Source organism: Fusarium poae, chromosome 2, assembly GCF_019609905.1.
Source record: "Fusarium poae strain DAOMC 252244 chromosome 2, whole genome shotgun sequence".
In the NCBI taxonomy this organism is placed as follows: domain Eukaryota; kingdom Fungi; phylum Ascomycota; class Sordariomycetes; order Hypocreales; family Nectriaceae; genus Fusarium; species Fusarium poae.
The window spans coordinates 937,273-956,388 of record NC_058400.1 but is presented as its reverse complement, the minus strand read 5'-3'; the positions used below and the strand labels follow the sequence as shown (position 1 = coordinate 956,388).

The 19,116-nt window shown below is 47.9% G+C and overlaps 6 protein-coding genes and 1 non-coding gene across 7 annotated transcripts; 2 read left to right on the top strand and 5 right to left on the bottom strand.

Annotated features, from left to right (window-relative positions):
• Positions 1 to 137: 137 nt before the first annotated feature.
• Positions 138 to 4,387, bottom strand: FPOAC1_004240 (uncharacterized protein; the record flags this gene model as incomplete). The annotated part of the gene is made up of 6 exons (XM_044848792.1): positions 138 to 144; positions 215 to 229; positions 430 to 2,403; positions 2,457 to 3,294; positions 3,360 to 3,465; positions 3,551 to 4,387. The coding sequence occupies 6 exons, from the start codon at positions 4,385 to 4,387 to the stop codon at positions 138 to 140; spliced, it is 3,777 nt and encodes a 1,258-aa protein (XP_044707502.1).
• A 578-nt stretch (positions 4,388 to 4,965) lies between these two features.
• FPOAC1_004239 lies at positions 4,966 to 5,055 on the bottom strand. The gene has a single exon. It is a non-coding gene; the product is annotated as a tRNA-Arg (tRNA).
• A 3,059-nt stretch (positions 5,056 to 8,114) lies between these two features.
• FPOAC1_004238 (uncharacterized protein) lies at positions 8,115 to 11,137 on the top strand (the record flags this gene model as incomplete). Its single annotated transcript, XM_044848791.1, has 5 exons — positions 8,115 to 8,226; positions 8,280 to 8,560; positions 8,783 to 10,023; positions 10,090 to 10,807; positions 10,856 to 11,137. 5 exons carry the CDS (start codon positions 8,115 to 8,117, stop codon positions 11,135 to 11,137), a joined length of 2,634 nt encoding a protein of 877 aa, XP_044707501.1.
• A 1,150-nt stretch (positions 11,138 to 12,287) lies between these two features.
• Positions 12,288 to 13,565, top strand: FPOAC1_004237 (uncharacterized protein; the record flags this gene model as incomplete). The annotated part of the gene is made up of 1 exon (XM_044848790.1): positions 12,288 to 13,565. The coding sequence occupies one exon, from the start codon at positions 12,288 to 12,290 to the stop codon at positions 13,563 to 13,565; it is 1,278 nt and encodes a 425-aa protein (XP_044707500.1).
• Positions 13,566 to 15,138: 1,573 nt separating this feature from the next.
• FPOAC1_004236 (uncharacterized protein) lies at positions 15,139 to 15,566 on the bottom strand (the record flags this gene model as incomplete). Its single annotated transcript, XM_044848789.1, has 2 exons — positions 15,139 to 15,216; positions 15,357 to 15,566. 2 exons carry the CDS (start codon positions 15,564 to 15,566, stop codon positions 15,139 to 15,141), a joined length of 288 nt encoding a protein of 95 aa, XP_044707499.1.
• Positions 15,567 to 16,495: 929 nt separating this feature from the next.
• FPOAC1_004235 (uncharacterized protein) lies at positions 16,496 to 16,834 on the bottom strand (the record flags this gene model as incomplete). Its single annotated transcript, XM_044848788.1, has 1 exon — positions 16,496 to 16,834. The coding sequence occupies one exon, from the start codon at positions 16,832 to 16,834 to the stop codon at positions 16,496 to 16,498; it is 339 nt and encodes a 112-aa protein (XP_044707498.1).
• Positions 16,835 to 17,264: 430 nt separating this feature from the next.
• FPOAC1_004234 (uncharacterized protein) lies at positions 17,265 to 18,680 on the bottom strand (the record flags this gene model as incomplete). Its single annotated transcript, XM_044848787.1, has 1 exon — positions 17,265 to 18,680. The coding sequence occupies one exon, from the start codon at positions 18,678 to 18,680 to the stop codon at positions 17,265 to 17,267; it is 1,416 nt and encodes a 471-aa protein (XP_044707497.1).
• Positions 18,681 to 19,116: the final 436 nt, after the last annotated feature.

The window sequence follows — 19,116 nt, the reverse complement described above, 5'->3', positions numbered from 1 at the left end:
AACGAATTGAGCAAATAGGAGAGTAACCTGAGTATCAGTGGTGACTTGCTGATAACATACCGTACATTTCCATGGAATTGAATGCTAATAGTGTTAAGGCAAAAGTACGTTAATAGGTCTTGCCATAGTAATCACTTCTATAACCTGGATAATAGAAGAACAGGGGTTATTATCTCCTTTCTCAACTCTGGGAACTCAATAGACGGCTGCTTACCCTACTTGTAACTTGCTGTAGTAAGTCGCTTCTCGTGTTCCATTTTGTGAAAATATACAGTATGATGTTCACGTCAAGTACCTATCGCTGACGGTAAACAGTGCAACTTGAGTAGGAAAACAGATGACGAACTTGAATATGTTTCATTTCCTTCGCTTAAAGCTACCGAAAGTTATTAATCGAATCGAGTCACGGCAGTTGTCTAGTCCCTATACCTTTCTATCGCCTTGGCGCTGTTATTCGATCTCATTGTAGCCCGTGTCATATTTAATACCGCTGTTATTACAACACGGATTTCTTCCCAGCTGGATTCTGATAATGGCTTCATGCTAGCTCTGATCTCCTCGTCAAACTCCGCGCCATGTTCCAAAAGCCACCAGATAATAGATTTGTTATATCTAATGACGGCCCATTGTAGAGGTGTTTTGCCATGTCCGTCCTTAGCATTAACATCAACTTGCCCACTTTCAAGAAAGATTCTGACCATAGGCTCATTTCTCATATACACGGCCTTCGAAAATGGGGTTTGGCCGTAGCTGTCTGTCATATTAGTACCAGCTCTGCATGTGGCTAATAGTAGTTTGGCCTCTTCCTCACGATTAGATGACACCGCCGTCATAAGAGCTGTACGGCCGTTGGAGCCCCTCGCATCAACCTGGACCTGGCTTGATTCAAGTAACGCCCTCATTGTCTCTGGTGACGTAGCCGTCTGCAGTACTATCTCGCCCTGGCCAACCCTCGCATTGACGTCGACTTTGCCGCTGTCAATTAGCATCTTCACGATACTTCCAGACCCGGAACGAACTGCTTTGGATAACGTCGTACCGTTCCATTTGTCTCTGGTGTCGACTTGTATCTCGTTCACAGTAAGCAAGGAAGCGACGATATTCTCATGTTCTTTTTCAACGGCGTGATGCAACAGTGTCATGCCATCCTTGTCCCTGATGTTGACGTCGAATTGACTATTGTTGAGCAGTCTTGCAATGATTCCAATATGACCTCTGCGTACAGCTGCAATAACGGGTGTCTGGTTTATTTTACACTCTGCATTTATGTCAACCTTGTCGGTAGAGAGCAGTCTATCGAAAACGGCCATATGGCCTTCGACAGCCGCATAATAGAGAGGCGAATTTCCGACAGCGTCCCTGGAGTCTGCATCAACCCCTTCTGTCGCTAATATAGGGCCGACAACGTGCTCATGCCCGTTTTCGGCTGCTAAAGACAGTGAGGTTCTGCCATCTCTATCACTCGAGTTCGCATCGGCTCCATTTTCCAAAAGGACTTTGACTGCAGCCACGTGGCCGTTCTTTGCAGCCCGTGCCAGTGGTGTTAGATCATGATGATCCTTTACATTTGGGTCTTTGCCATCTCTTAGCAGAACAGCGATCGCCTCGGCAATTCCAAAGTAAGCCGCGAGGTGTAAACCCTCCATTCTTCCGACATCGGCACCGAGACGATGCAACTGAGCACAAACATCACGATTATATTTTCTCCATACACCACCCTCTTTGACGAAATCGGTCGATCCCAGGTCCTCGGTCGTGACCATGAACGCCTCTACAGCTGTCTCTAGAGGCCGATCACTCTGTAGAAACTCCATCAGTTCTTTGCTCGCAAATTGCGATTTGCGGCCATGATGTCCCCAGTTAATAGCAACGTAGTCATAGAATCTGTATGACCGAAGCTTCTCGTATACGCTATCCCATGGTTCGGTAGGCTTGCGTTGAAAGGTCTTATATGAGAGATATGTGATACAGGCAGTCGTGATGTCCGCATGTGCATTAGGAAACCAGTCCCCTTTCGTTTTCTCGAAGTATTGCTGAGTCGTGTAGTGCGCAAGCCTGATGATGTTGCTCTCCTTGTCTACAACAACGAGCCCGGCACAAACAGCAACTGCGTCGCCAATCTCGGGAAGGTTACTCTCGTCAAGATCGGTGTTATGAACTTGCACTGCGAGTGCATGCCGGAGCTCGGACGTTGTCAAGGGTCGTCTAGCACAAGTGATCCACGTGAGGACCGCCTTTGCGAATGTCTTGGTGTTTGCCTGGCTTTCGATACGCTGCATCACGCCCTTGTACGTTTCGTCGTAGGCAGTAGTGCCAGTCGGTAGTGTCTCCAATGCCTCTCGAATCTGATTAGGCAAAAACATGCCTTCCAAAGATCTAACATGTAGATCTGCAAGAAGAAACCTAGAGTGTCGTTAGCTCATGACCTGCTTGGCACAAATCATTGGACATCGTACATCCCATCAACCGCTTCGATCACCTTTGCTCGAATGTTATCACGAAGATCCTTGTTCTTCTTGACTAACTCAGATAAAGAGTTGAGGCGACTATCAAGAAAACAGCCTACGTCCTCTTCGGAGGCGCGAATTTTCAGAGTTATAATGTCGCCTTGGAGTTTCTCTTCAATGTCAGGCATGTCCCTCGAGGTCATGAAAAGGTTCACATCAGAGTTTTCCTTTAGATCCATCAACTGTTTGAGCAGTTTTGACCTGGCGCCACCAGATGTCCCACATTCATCAAGTGCGTCTACGATGATATAAACTCGACCATACTCCTTTACGAGTGATCGAAGGGCTTCCGAGAGTTCGTCGACAAACGGCCATGTTCTGTGAGACTTGTGCTGATCGTATAGATCTTGAACAACTGTTGCAAGAGAAGGCTGTCTCTCAGTCAACTGCTTCAAAATGCTCGCCAGTATCTTGTCGATCCTCTGATCATCCTGCCTTCGATAGTTGCAATAAATATAGGCGATTCCGACATCACTGTCCTTGTAAAATCTTTGGACAAGATTATCAATTACAACAGAAGTAAGGATAGTCTTGCCTGCGCCAGGAATACCTGGACAAAACAAGGTCTGCTTACTTGTCTTCAGCCAGGTCTGGTACTGTTCTGAGTCTATGAGCCATTGGCAAGTCCCAGGTTGTCGCCTTCTGAAAGTGTCGTTCTGTACAGATGAATAATCGATTGGTGAAAGCCATTCAAGAATATCCCGATGATCTTGAGTGAGACGCGCAGAATGAAGGTGGGTGACTTTTTCCGACACATCGTCTAAGCCGGCTTTCATTTCTAGGAAGACTAAACCATGTTAGTTACAGAGACAGACAGTTCATTCAAGCCTTAGGGAGTATGTTGAACCTTACTTTTTGCATTACTCATCTGGCAAACCTCTGTGACCTGCACCTCGCTCAATAGGTCTTTTGCAAAGGCTGCAGCCACGGCAGCTGCGTGTTCCTGCCAGTCCTTGTTCTTCTCCGAGTCAGCGTAGTCGCAAATGCCTCGGATTACAAGGCAAGGGAAATTCGTTTGCCAGTCCTGCCGCTTCCATTTCTACGCATAACACATGGCCATTCATCTGGCGATTTATGCTATCGCGGAGAACAGAGTCCTTGATAAGTCGGTTTCCGGAAGCAATCAGGCCATAATGGACTTGCATCTCCCTTTGTTTCCCATGTGGTTTTCCATCCCCTAGGCTACTAGAAGAATGTGTTTGCCATCCTGGGAGAAGCTCGAAAAGGCTCGCTATCATTCGCCACATAGTTAGCAACAAAGCAAACAATCCAACGCGATCATCTTGGACTCCCGCCGGTGAGTCCAAGGGGTCCTTGAGGGAATCGGACTTGATATACTTGGGCACTAGCTTGGGATACTTGGATGCCAACTCTTCCAGATATTGTGGTATCTTATAGCCAGTCATTGTTCTTTTCGACTCCAGATTGCTCAAAGCTGTGAGAAGCTCGGTTGGTGGGTTGTTGAGGGCGCCGATCTTCTTAAATTGTCCGCCCTTTACTGACTCGCCAAAGTCCCACTGCACGACACCAGGATGTTGTTTGATCGGAGTGCTGACCACAACATCTCCCAAGCGAACTTGAGGAGGTATGCCAGCACCTATGCCTACCATGAGGCCGAACTTGATCGATGGGAAGGTATCTAGCATTCTTGCGGCGACTGTTGCAGCCGGGTTTGTGCCATATATGCCCTTTGGGAGGCAAGCAATGACCACATTGTGACCTTGAACTTCTCCAAGACTGTATGCGTTTTTGTCACTCGGGTGTTTGGATAGAGGTGGATGTTCACAGTCCAGCATGGCTAACGCTGCGGTTTGTTCTTTTGGGAGGGCGCAAACCCATCCCACAGTGTAGTCATTGTGAGTGAGCTTTGTAGTAGCCATCTCACACGAAATCTGTTTCTCGCACTTTCGGGGATTCTAGTGACAGTGAAAACTTAGCTGTCATGGCCTTTGAGGGGTAGCCCATCAGCTGTTTGTGAAAAAACACCTTGCAAATGAAGAATGCACGGTTGATGCAGGGCTGAATTGAGGCCAACCGCCAAGCATTCTGGTTGAACTCCTGGCGATTCCGCTATTGGCCATAAGATAAAATCGGTGGGTCATGAGACGTGTGATGTTGGTGATAAAATACCTTAGCTGAAAAGCAAGCTGTCGGAGCAAACATGACAGGTTATGACAGCCGCTACTGTACTTGTTTTAGTAGTTGTATTTGGCTTTCAAAGCCTAGTCTGGCGTCGCTTCACTCTGTAGCAAATACAACGCGGTTAGAAAGTTCATAAAGCAAACCTCGTTCTCGTACATTTAGGCAAGATTCCGACTTAACAGCAGGTTCGCAACAAGCAGATCCATGTTCGAGCACCTTGTACCTTAAAACAAAATTGAAAGCTGACCTAAATAGTTTCTGTATCGCTTTCGGCCTAGCTTCAAGATTTGCAAAAAGAAAAGTTGTCATCTTAGTGCGACCACGCCAGGAGTCGAACCTGGAATCTCTAGAGTATTCAGAAGATGGAGACCGAAATCTAGCGCCTTAGCCATTAGGCCACGCGGCCAGTGCAATTGATAGAATAAAGGGTCCGTATACCGCTCCATCAATGCCAAGCTCACTGTGCACTTCATCATCAGCTTTAGTCGATATCAGCCAGATGAAGTTCATTCATGTCAAATTGCGTTCCGGATTTATCTGACCCATCAATTGATACAGATGCGGCACAAACTCGAACAATAATGGCAAAGCTTGATTTCTTCGGACTGAGTTTAAACAGTCAGGCTTTCTTTTACTGAGGCCTCAATGATGCATTGAATATGTACGGTGCCGATTCCCATGAAAGAATAACGGGTTGCATTGTCACCGCTTTAGCATTTAATACAAAAATAACCAGATAAAGAAAGATGAGGAGGATAAGTGCATAGCTGGCTAGAGTTGGTTGGTTCCGCAATGGTATTGTCGGTCAAACGCAGTAGTCTTCTTACACAACCTACCTATCCCCGAGCGAGATTGCAAATCCGCACAGATGCAATCATACCTTTGTGCCAGCTGGCTGTCACTGTCAAAAATCCACCGCATGCGCACTTCGATTAACCATTTCTACCTGTCTTCGCCCCGTACAGTTTTCTCTTGTTGATTTTCTTCTTTCTCAGGCACTCCAGCATCCTACACCAGTTTTCGACTCACAACATCACAACAAAAGGCTTTCGCAAGCTGGTGCATTTCGTCGAGATGCTGGAACATCTTACTCCGTGGTCGCCTACTACCAAGGTCACCAATAAGGTCGAGATTGATGACCTGGTAATCGAATTCAAGAGAACCATTCGTGTCCCAGACAACAATGATACCAACGAATTGCCCCCAGACGAAGGCTCATTCCCACTGTACAAAGTGGACGATTACGCTGAGGAGCTTCCGCTGAACATGGCACAGAAGGGCGGACTGTTTATCCCCATGTACCGTATGTTTATCCTGATGGGGCTGCCGTGACCCAACATGCTGACAAGTCCTGCCTAGAGAGAGAAGCCATGTGGATCAACTTCCATTCAACCCACCAATATGCCATTAAAATACTCGTCGGAGGCATCAATGCCGTTTCAGGGGAGTCGAGTGTACCCAATGCTGCCACTTCACTCCGCCGTCGAACCCTTCTTCGCCAAGGGAAGAGCGTCCAGGATTATGTCGTTACTCCTCAGCAGCTATGGCTTGATGGTGTTTCGGTTGAGCCCGGTAAGGTTCGCCAGTTCGTCGCCATGCCGACAGGAACAGGCCACTCGGTCGAATCTCAGATGACTGGTGAAGAGAAGACTGGAGGAATTCAGTTCGAGATCACTCGACTCACTTCGAAGGAACCTGATGGGCACATTATCATGGTCAAGATGCAAATGCTCACGGGTAAGGTATGGTGGCTCGCGGCTTTGGGACACAACACTATTGGTCAACTCAAGAACCGCGTTTGGATTAAAGAGGGAATTCCCCCCGATCAATTGCGCTTTATTTTCGCACGCAAACAACTTGAAGGTATGTAATCTAGATTCCAAAGAGGAACTTTTCATTTGATTTCGTGGAAACTTACTAGACAATAGATCGCAGAACCTTGAACGACTACAATATCACGCATGTAGGCATACCCTTCCCATAGGTAGCTGGATTCTCAACTAACACGTCTCTCCAATAGGGATCAGTGATTGTAGTGGTATTGCGTCTCCGAGGCGGCGGCGTTGCCCCCAAATCCGAAATGGCTATTGCTGCCGGCGGATTCATTAACCAGGGCATCGTCAGGTTCGAGAAGGACGACTACCAGAAGAGCATTCCCGTTACTTTCAACGTTCAAATTCTCAATACTGCCTGCTTCCAACAAGTGACTGGCAAAAAGCCGCCTCGATCTCCTATCACGGCAAAATCGTACGCCGACTGTGGTTACCCGTTTTTTTCGATCTACGAAGAACCGACTACCATTTCTGGAGATTTTGAAGGCTTGCGATCTGTCGCTCAGATCGATGAAACATCTGAAGATTCGCTTCCTGCTGACATGCCAATCGTGGACGTTGACACCCGACAGGTTCGTCCCCGTGTGAACATCGGTTCAATCGGACTTTTGAACCCCCAGGGTCCAGTTCAGGAGCTCGAGTTCGAGTGGGAAATGGAGGAGAGACTGAACAAGATGCAAACCCTTTTTTGAGCTTGTCATGTAGTCGTGGTTATCGAAGTGTTAACACGGACATGAATGAGACTGGGTACTGTATAGTCACTCCAGATGACTGTGGGATGGACCATCGGCTTATGTATTGATGGCGCTGTAGACTTCGGTCTCGAGGTTCAAACCGCGCGCTTTACAGGACCTAGACAAAAGTAATGAATGGTTTTCAGGGCAGTTCCGTCCTTTGTATCTCATTGATCTAATCGTCGTGTACACCGTGACAGTAGGATGTGAGGTCTCATCCCGCGTCGAAGAAGTTATCCCAGGACATGTGATGGCGCCGATATTCGCGATGGCATCTACTTCTCGAGTTATAATCAGCTTGGCTCATGGAACACAGTCTTATTTGTGGTGAGGACACGTAGAGTCAGCTAAGGGAACGCGTATAACGCGAGTGGTTTTAGTGCTGAGCTGCAGGATCAATGACGCAGCCAGGCTACCTAGTTTAAGAATTGAGGCGGGGGAGCTGAGAGAACAAGGTCTTTTAAGCATATCCATTGGTTCGGTTCGTTCCTGGAGGGATTTGCCCCGACTTCCGTCTTATTTGTCAGATTCGTTCTTGTGTTGAACCGTCTTGGCATGTGTCTGTAGGGTCTCAGACGAAGGATTCACGCTCCAGGGTAATACTCGCATATCCATCCAAGGACAGATACAACATCCGATGTCAGCAATAAATGGGTGATAATTGAGCCGAAAAATGTCAATAACGTTATCTATAACGTTATCGTATTCATTATTCTTCAAGTTGTGCTTCTTGTTATGCATAGTGTAAACTTAAAGTGTCAGCGTCAGCAATCAAGTCTTGGTTCTTGTTGATAGCTTAGGCTGAACATAAGTAGCACCAAAAACCTCATCGTAGAGTATCATCCTTTGTCTCAACTCAACTCGAGCATACAAAGCCTCTTCGATAATACTCTGCAGAAATGTCTCACCTCAAGTATTCCTCTTATGAAGGCGCTGGCGAGTACCTCACCAACCTACTCGGTTACAGTCAAGTGGTCCGTGTTGGAGATCGCATTGAGATCAGTGGACAGGGTGAGTTCTAGCACTACAACTTGTAAATTTAACAAGCGCTAATTAATTTACAGGCGGTTGGACATTCAAGGATGGCGAATTCGCATTCCCGGAGACGCAGCTCGAGCAAATTGACCAGGCATTCCACAACGTGGAGACAGCTCTAAAGGCGGGGGGCGGAAAGGGCTGGGAGCAGGTCTATCGCGTTAATTCATACCACACCGAAATCACACCCGAAGTTGGTCAAAGAATGGCAGAAAACTACAAGAAATGGATGCCAAATCACAAGGTCATTTGGACTCAACTTGGTGTCGCGCAATTGGGAGCACCTGAAATGAAGGTGGAGATTGAGGTGGTAGCGATTGAGTCGACCAAAGCTTAGAAGCAATAATTCAGAGCATAAAAAGGTTCAGCACAAACACTATACATAGTTTAACAAGACCAACTTGTATAAATATCCCTCCATCTCACATGATAACAAACAAAAATACAAAAGCCATCTGCAGAAATATCTACCCCCACACAAATAGGTACCATCGCTGCATCGTGGGTCAGTGAATTATGCTGACTAACATAGTCGAATCACCATGTTCCAATACAGTTTAGCGCGGGCAAACCCGCCAAGGTCGCGGAAAAGGTTCTTTTTTCTCGCGACATCATCGTTTCGTTCCGCCCACAAAAAGACAAAGACCTCATAAAGCGAAAGCGAAAATTAAAGATGCGCAACAAGCCAAACAAACAAAGAGCGCCCCGCAACGCGCGCCGCGATAACAGATATGGAGATTCGGATTCATATCGACCTGGCGACAGGCATGACCTCCCACCTCGACCGCCGCCGCCTCGCGATGACTTCCGAAACTCGGGAGGCGACTCGTATCGCCCGCGCGTACCCCAGGGGGACTTCACATTTCGCATGGATAAACCAGCTGGAATGCCAGATTTCCCCGCGGATTATCGTGGCCCGCCGTCCGATAGAAGAGGTCCGCGTCGCGATGGTGGTAGAGGCCGAGGTCGGGGTAGAGGAGGAAGGCGCTGGCAACCCCCGCCTCACCCCTCCGAGCGCGCTCTAGTTTCGGGCGCGACGCAAAATATGCCCGAGGAGCGTCTAGGCGAAGATGGTATCGCCAAGTTCCGCGATGTTGATGAGCTGTCTGATGATGACGAGCTTGAGATGGATATCTCTGAGGATGAAGAGTCCGAAGGCCCTTCCAAGAAGCGTGCCAGGACTACAAATGATGATGATGACGCTGATTATGCATCTGGCGATGCTGCACCTAAGTGGTCTAACCCTGATCCATACACAGCTCTTCCCTGCCCCGATGAAAGCACGCGCAAGAAGAAGGACATGGTAAAGCTCATCCGAAAAGCGCGACTCGAAGACCAGACAGATAAACTGGCTGCGTCAACTGAAGCCGAGGACTTCATCTCCTTTGATCTTACTGAAGACGATGAGACTAGCGAAGACGAAGAAGAGGAAAAAGAAGCGCCACCCCCTCCACCTCGTGAACCTCCTCCTACCATCGAACAACCTCCGCCACCTCCCCCGAACGCACCCTCTGGGCCCAGAGCCGACCGCGACAACGCGCGGACGCCTATGGACGATATCATGGAGGCTAGAAGACTCGCCAACGATGGCCTGGGCTCTCGTAAACGTACCGCCGACGACGTTATCAAGCCCCCCGATTACGGTCAATTGAAGAAGGCCACTACAAAGCCCTCCAAGGGTTCACTGCTACCCAGTTGGCAACCAAAGACCACCGAGGATCCCTGTCCTTGGGACACTGTTGATCATTCTGCTACAACTAACATGGGATTCCGGTAAGTTTGCTTCCGTCCACTGCTTGCCGCAGTGTCTCGCCGCCTAAATGATGCTGACCTCTGTAGACTACACAAAGAAGTTATGGACTTTTACGAATACGTCAGACCGCGCGACTTCGAACAGCGCATTCGTGACAACCTCGTCGACAACCTTCGCAAGGCTATGCGCCGCGACGGTCGAAACTTTGCTAGTGCTTCCGTTCATCCATTCGGTTCCTTCATGTCTGGCCTGTATCTCCCGACAGCAGACATGGACTTGGTCGTCTGCTCAGCAAGCTTCATGCGGGGTGGTCCCCCAACGTACCTCTCAGCCAAGAGCTGGCTATACAAGTTCCAAAAATTCCTCGTCGCCCAACAAGTGGCCGAACAGCATTCTATCGAGGTTATCGCCCACGCTAGAATTCCTTTGGTCAAATATGTTGACAAGCAGACCGGTCTCAAGGTCGATGTTTCATTCGAGAACTTGGGTGGTGTCGACGCGATCGAGACTTTCCTCAAATGGAAGGACCAGTATCCTGCTATGCCTATCCTCGTCACTGTGATCAAACACTTCCTTCTCATGCGCGGTCTCAATGAACCTGTAAACGGTGGAATCGGTGGCTTCTCAGTTATTTGCTTGGTCGTCAGTATGTTGCAGCTTATGCCACAGGTTCAAAGTAGAAGTCTGGTACCGGAACATCATCTAGGCGAGATGCTCCTCGAGTTCTTTGAGCTTTACGGCTACGACTTTCATCACGAACGCACCGCCATTTCTCTTACGAGACCGGTCGGCTACGTTCGCAAGGTACGTTCGCATTTATCGGCGACCACAACCACCGCTGACCTTTACCAGTCCCATGTCAACAGCCTGACATACAAGAACTATGATCGTCTCTCCATCATTGATCCCAACAATCCCGCCAACGACATCTCGGGTGGGTCGTCCAACACACCAGCCATCTTGAACCGTTTCAAGGACGCCTTCAATCTCTTACGTGACAGGATGAGTGACATTGCGCGCAACCCCAACAAGGGCAACATTCTTGAGGTGATTCTGCAGGGCGACTACTCGTCTTTCAGAATGCAGCGGGAGTATCTTCGTCATGTGCATGAGAAACACATTGGTCCTTGTTGATCGTTCCGCTCTCTGTGATCCCTCATCCGTCTCTATTCTGATACCCGTATATTGTTTCACGCTGGAGTTGTTTTATTTATGGTCACGAGGCATGGATATCTTGATGGATCGGCTACGGAGTGGGTGGTATAGAAGACATGCATGCATCCCTCTTTTCATTTCCTATTTTTCATTCTTTTTCATGTATAGTAACGCCCCGTCATGACATGGAAAGGAAGCAATCGGTGGTCACCTCATTTCCTTTTTTCTCCCACACACTGCCTTTATGGCGTACGTATCGGCATTGTACCTTTGTGTATCCACAAAGTATATCTCATGGGGGGGGAACAAAAAGGGCCTAGTGGTCTACAAGAATTGGACGATTTATATATCACCTCGACTTGGGACTCTTTCTACTAACGTTTCTTCTTCACAGTGACGCTCGACAATGTGATGGTTCTACTAATGGTTTTAGGATTGGCTCTTGATGCCCTTTTTTTCTTCGGTTTTATCGCTGTTGAAACGATCGTTGTCTTTGGATGACACCTTTTCTCACTGCGTGCTTTGCTTGATGCAGGGTCGTGGAGAGGAAATTGGATTAACTGAATGGGAGGTGTTTTCTCGTCGCAGTCGATGAATGTTTGGGAAATATGATGAATTGGATCTATTGAGATGATACTTGGGTACCGAAAGATGTCTACTCGAAGAACCTTACTTCAGATGAACTAGCGAGTCCTCATCAAGGATTATCCACTACATAAAGTTAGTCCATCCTGTCCCTATGTACACTTTAATTCATAGCGTTTCACGTGGTACATCTAGTCTACCCTTTGAAGGTTCGGCTATTAGATAATATACGACGCCGGATATTAGTACGTAACATGACATTATAAATAGTACTAGCTCAGGCTTCCAGAAAACTTCGGTCAGTGGAAATGTCGCATTGACAGCTCCCTTGGCACATTTCAGATCCCTGGTCACTCCACTCTTCGACCACTCCCATTGGACTACATGGATTAATACGAGAAAGACGTGGAGTTGTACACGGCCTGAATCTTCTTAGGGGATCCTTGGCAATTTGACCAGGAAGACTTCAATTGCTATATAGAGTGGTCCGCTTCTCTTTTTTCTTTTTACTTCAACCTCGTTAATAATAGCAACATTCGTTATCATGTTGGCCTTAACCACTCTCGTTTTATCCTCCGTCTGGCAGGCTACTGCCCATGTACTCCCACGCGATATTGACGAATCACTATTATCCGGCAATGACACAGGAAACGGTACGGCTCCGGTACGTGGAGACTATACATGGACTCCAACCTGCAAGTTGCCATCCGCCAAGGACTTTATGTTTCCCATGGGCTTTGACAATTTCGAAAAATGTGTCCCCGCCGTAGGAACAGTCAATGCTCTCATGATCTTTGTCGACTTTCCAGATGCCGAGGATGAACGCTCTCCCAAGGCAATGCACGATCAACTCGTCCCGGAAGCGATTGAGTGGTATAACCAGGCTAGCTACGGCAAGCTAAACTTGAATGTCAAGGCTGATACTTCTGCGTACCTCCGCATGCCCAAGAAAGCCAGCGAGTATGGGTGGATGCAGGGTGGCTTCTGGCAGGACAACTATCTCAACGACGCCCTCGACGTCTTTACCGCCAACGGCAGCCGTCCTGCACCCGAGGCTGACTTTTTGTACGTGGTGCCAACCGGCCGCGCAGCAAACTCTCTGGCACGTTCCATTACGCGCTTCGATCCCATCTCTACGCGTCACGGCAAGAAAGTAACATACAAAAAGGCCGTGCTTATGGCTGCCACCGAGTGGGATCTCCAATCTATGATTTTGGTCCACGAGACAGGCCACGTCTTTTGCATGTCAGACTACTACGCCTTCAGCGGGTACCAGCATCAATTCACTGGAGAATGGGGTGTCATGGGTATGGAAACTGGTATGGCACCTGATTACTTTGCCTGGGATAAATACCGTCTTGGCTGGATCGAGGACAAGGCCGTTGACTGCGTGTTGGAAGCTGGAAGCACAACTCACGTCCTTACACCGCTGGCCTGGGACATTGATGGAAAGAAGGCCGTGATTATCGCTCAGAGCGAGATTAGTGCTCTCGTCGCTGAAGTCCGTATCGCTACTGGTTTGGACGGGAAGATCTGTGCCCCTGGTGTTTTGCTTTACAAGATCAGCATCAGAGCAGGAAATGGCGCTCTGGAAGTGATTGACGCGACGCCCGAATCTCTGGGCTGCGCTGGGAAACTTGAAGATAAGAATGATGCTACTCTGTCTTTGACTTTGGAGGGAAGCGAGTCTCTTGCATACGCTCCTGTTAGTTCGTTGGAAGTTCCTGGTTGGGATGTTAATGTGACGCTGGTGAGCGTTAAGGGCACCGATTACACTATTCGCGTCGACCGAAAGACCGATGTCAAGACTGATTCATGGTAGTATAGAGTATAGATTAAATAACCTAATGATTTTGCCACAGTAGACAAATAGTCTCTAATGGCCAGCTACTCCTTATCCGCCCTCTCAAAATTGTTCCTGTCCCAGTGGGCAAGTGATTACATAGACCCTAAAAGACGAAATAATTAGGTCAGTTTATGAAATTTAGATTGGGATCTTAGACGATGCATGTTTTGATCTTAGACTAATTCTTCGTCGACAGACCCGACTCGGCAATCCATGTGAAAGGGGGCCATCCAAATGCAAGCCTCGAGACCTCTGACCAGATGCGTTATTATCAGCGGCTATATACATTGTCCTCGCAGTGTTAGAGGTTTGTTTTTGTGTGATAACATAACCGCTTGTGTCCTAGTGGATAGAGAACCAGCGTATCCCCAACAGCAACACCTCCACGAGCCGTTCAGCCGGACTCAGATCCAGCTTGGATGGGAACCAAGGGATTGGGATCCCAGATGTCGGCCAATCGCACCTAACGAAGGGCTTCTCTTCGCGCCCGCAGCGCGAAAACCTCATGTCGCCGGCGTTGGTACCGGGATCTGTATCCCCACTTGAACTTCCGGAGAAGCCAACAGTGCTTCTCAGCCTGCCTATAATATTGTTAGCTGATATACGCAAGTAAGTATTTTTGAGAGACTTACTCAACGGCATAGATGGCCCCTTCCTCGGCCATGCCCCATTCTCTTGCGCTCTCACTCCCTCCCGATTTTCACATGGGATAACCGCACAGGCCAGGAGCCGTTCCAGTCACTTTAGGTCGACGGGCACGTCCGAGACAGTTCAAGGGGACTTGGGATCCTATCATGAACCCCGTTGAAGTGTGAACTCGTGGTCGACGTCAGCACGTGTCGAAGGGAGCCATCAAACGGCAGGCCTCGAGACCTTCGACTGGATACTTCATCGGTGGTTATGTACGTTTTCCTTCGCAGTGTTGGCGAGATTTGCTTTTTCTCCATAAAAATATACCCGCTTGTGTCCTAGCAGGGAGATAATAGCGGCATCCGTCCAACAGCAGCATTCCACCAAAGGGGGGTTCCATCTAACCCCGGGATTTACTTTGTCTGTCTTTGCGTCTCTGCTTATGTGACTTGGCCTCAGAAGCTGGTACTGTTAACTGGCATCGGCTTCAGCCTCCAGTAAAGGCTGGGCAAACCCTTCGATGGCACAATCAGTGCAGAAACAATTGTTTTGAACCCAACCCAAATAACCAGGCGTAATCTCGCAGCATGGACGCAATGCCACGGCCGTTGTCCGACGCAATGAGGGCGAGGAACAATGCGTCGTCGTCTCCAACCTCAAAAGGGTCTGGGCTCGACAAAGTTGAGTACCTGTCTTGTAGTTGTCTGATTAGACGCGTTGTCTGGGCATTAATAATATTGTATCGCCATATGGCCACACAATCCTTCATGTCCGGCGTCAGATCCTGTTTCACCATCGCGGCCATGCAGCTTATCGTCAACAAATCACTCCACTTCATCTGGTGTTCTCGTGGGACAATGTCATCCTGCCGCATGTTATTGCAGCAAACCACCCCGAATCCGTTCCTATGGACGTAGTTCTAGTACGGGTGATGATCGGACTCGGGATGGTCGTGGACAAGGTCGGCTGCTTTCATGATGGCGGCGGACAAGGAGTTCTGGTAAGTAACAGAGAGATTAGCCTAAGCATTTAGGATAAGAAGTAAGAATAACCTAAAGTCTTAGGCTAGATAACATAAATTGACTTACTCATCTCATCCGCCAGATCGTTCTGGAAGGTTTATACGGGCTTGTATACATTCGAGCGGCACGCTTCAAACGATGCCAGCTCTTCCTCTGGCACGTGACTACGCCGGGTGGCGTAAACCAAAGGTGTGACCAAGTTGGCCAACTGATGAATCTGCATTTCATCAGACCTGTTTCGTATATCTTGGCGCAACGATGGCGCCACATAAGCAGGGGCTGGCAACCCCATTGCCTCAAGATGGGCAAGGTCGTTGGTATTCATGTTGGCAGCGGTGGTAATTAAATTATTAATTATAATTATGAAAGGGTTAACTTGATAATATAATTAAAAAAAGTGAAGCTGGATGAATGATGATGATGGTGATAACGGTAATGGCGGCGATAATGGAGATGTTGAAGTGCGGGTGTGGGTGTGGGAGGCGGATTGCGTTTCACGGCCGGCCCCTGCTGACGGTCTCTACCAGTGCGTCGATGGTAATGATCATATGTTGATGTTGATGATGAAGTTGGGAAAGGAAAAGTTCAAGTTGGCGATGGTGGGAAAAAGAGAGTACGGAGCAAGAATGGGAAGAAAGTGGAAGGAACAAACCGCCTGGTGGAAATGAGGCAGGCGCGCCCGCCAAAGTTGCATTGTAGGCAATCACTACCGGCTTAGTCGCCTCACTTTCCCCATTCACGTCTACAGGCCAAGTCTGCTCCCGACCCCACGCATGCCACTTCAGTCGGTACAAGCCGATGCCAGACAACTAAAATGACTTGGAATATGAATATCAGAGCGGCTGCCAGGCTTGAGATGCTCCTACCCCCCAACTTACTCACAACCTCAATCTTCAACGACGCTGGGTGGTGACATCTTTGCAGAATAACCTGGTCATGGTGGGTAACTTGTGGCTGGCCCTGCGAGGTTCTTTGACTAGCTTTGCAGAAGAAACTGTCAGAGATGCACAAGTGGCTTCTCAAGAACTGACAATATTGTTTCACCATGCTCGGTGACAACGCCATGAGGGACACGCAGAAGGTCAAGCGTGTGAGAGAACATTGTGTTTCCAAAAAGAGAATCACCCAATCCCAGCATGTATTTTCTAATATGCATGCCCTCGACAGAGGAAAAAGGTTAGAATGCGAATATCGAGGAGAACCATCACCATTCAATGGTTAACTCAGCCATGGCTCAAGTTATGTTCACCATTGTCACTGATGACCCCCACTGCTACCAGAAGTAGCAGTATCATCTTGCGGGTGTGCATCATTGTTACTCATGATGGAAAGCGGAACACGTGCTCGGATCTTGATCAGGTCGTCTTCGTACGCCGGGTCCTTTTCAAGGCGTCTAGAACTAGCTGCGTGGAGGAGAGTTTGACGAAAGACAGGCACGTCAATCTTGTTGGGGATCTCAATAATGATATCTGTTTTCCACTGGTCGCCGTAGATTAAGTAGCGAATTGGAAAGGGTACGTCAGCTGCGTGGTCGGCTTCGTACTGTTCAAAGACAATATCGCGCCAGGTCTTGTTGAGATTTCTGGATGTCATGCTGGAGTAGAGGAAACTTATGAAGAGCAGAATAAGCTGGGAAATGATCTTTTCTTCCGTCTTCGGTTATAGACTACCACTACTCGGAAGATCAGTCAGTCTGCCATGTTGGTTGTTGAACGTAGTTTCGTGATGGTCAAGTTCAGGTGGTGGCATAATGAGCAAAGCAAATGCGGGGTCAGCACAATATCTATGCCTCAGGTTGAAGCAGCAACTACTAACTGAGGACAGTGGGCGAGAAGAGAAAACTATAGGTCATTTTGTATTAGGCCAGTATCAACTTAGTGTTATTCAACAATGACTGTGTACCTAATAGGATTCGTTTATGCATAAGATACCTAGGTAAACAATTGTGGTAGTTCAGTAAACGTTTGTATTCAACCAAGTCTCACTACCACATTTTATCCAACTGCCCTGTATCCAACCCTCATCAAAGTCTATCAATTTGGTCAGTGTCAATATGGACGATGATTCCTTCATGCCACTGTTGTGATCGTCGCAAAGCCCTCGTTTTGTCCCAATTGTATTGAGTACGCCTGCTTTGTTTCCGGAGGAAATCATCGGATGGGAATGTTGGTCGTTTTTTAGTCCCTTGAGGATAAAATCGGTTATCATCAAAAAACACCCAAGCTCGCTGTGTGCAAAGTTTCCATGCAGGGCTACCACTGTCCGAATCGATGTTCAGCTCCACGGACAAGTGCTCATACATAGACGATTCGTGTCCATCTTTGTAGTCCTTGTCGGGTTCGAAAAACACGTCAAGAGTATCGTACACATCGTGGCAGCGGTGCTCGCACTCCCATTGCGCAGCGATCTGCAATTTAGCCTTGAGACCCTGTCTTTCATCTTCTTTGGACAAATCATGGCGAAGGAAGTCAAAGAGACGATCAGGTCCAAGCCTTTCGAAATCGCTGCCGAAATCGTGGCTGTAGAAGAATCTGGTGTGATCATCCAACTTCATGTCCAACGCATACACATTAGCGTCGAAATCAAAGTTATCGGGATATAGTAACCCGCTTTCAGGTGAATTGACTGATGATGTAGTTGGAAGCCAAGCGTCGGCGCACTGTGCAAACATTGAGCCGTACAGAGTCTTCACGTAAGACACCACACAATAAACAGCCTCTTCCTCCGCTTTACTGACTTTGCGTTGTGGCACGCGACGAGGGAGTTGACCGAGATGATTGATCTTGGCCATCAGATAGTACATCAGAAACGCCTTTACAAATCTCTTTCTCTCCAACGTCGTGAGATTTGTAAAATTGGATAGCGCTGTGACTTTGTCGCCTTTGAAGAAAAGGTGACGTTCAGACAGGTCCTGCACCTGTGGTAAACAGAGGTATTCCCGAGGCGGAAAGAAAGCAGTGGCTTTAGTGATGTAGTCCTCGGTAAGAAGCATAATTCGACTGTGTAATTTGCACAGCTGACTTATCACAAGGTCGTTCTTCTTTTTCAGGGGGTCTGGGAGTTGAGACTTTGACCATTTGCGAATATGCGAGCGTATGACGGTTGCAGGACGGTCATATAGAAGTCCCTGTTCAGGGGACGAAACGCATGGAAATAGAAGAATCCCCATGGCATCTTGCATCATGTCTTGGTCATATTGAATAATATCCCGTATGACGTGCATCTTATTACCAAGGTATTGTCTAAGCATTACTGGGGATGCTTTGATGACCCGTGACGCAGTCCACAGGCTGCCGGTCATGGCGAAGATCTGGACACACAGCTCCGAGGGCAGTGTGATAAATGGGTCCGATCCAGGAAGTGCCATTTTGTCGTTTTTCTCTCGTCTTTCGCGTTGTTGAGAAGAGTAGGGCTCATATGCTGTCGGTGGCGTTGGCATGAAGAGTGAAAATGATTTGAAGGGCGATCAACGTGACTATATATACTCCAATTTTGAAGAGTTAGTAAGCCACTTCGCATCTGAAGGTTCAGTGGAAGTATAAAATTTTAGGCAGAAGTATTATTCACGAAGAAGAAGGTCACTCTCAGCTAGATAGTTCTCGCTTTGAAGTTTATATAAAACATCTATTGGATCCCAAAGTTCGAAGTATATTGGGAATGCCCGACTAGGCAAGTGAAGAACAGACAGTAAATCGGTCTTCGACTTCAGTACATTGTGATATCAGATGGCTATAACTTGAAGTTGATCAAAATGTGGGAGCAGTCCGATACTGTAGCTAAACGCATGGAAGTCGACGGGGTAACCAAGATATGAATAAAATTAATCCTAAAGTCTATTGCATACTCAAATTACTATTAAACCTTGGGAAGGACTG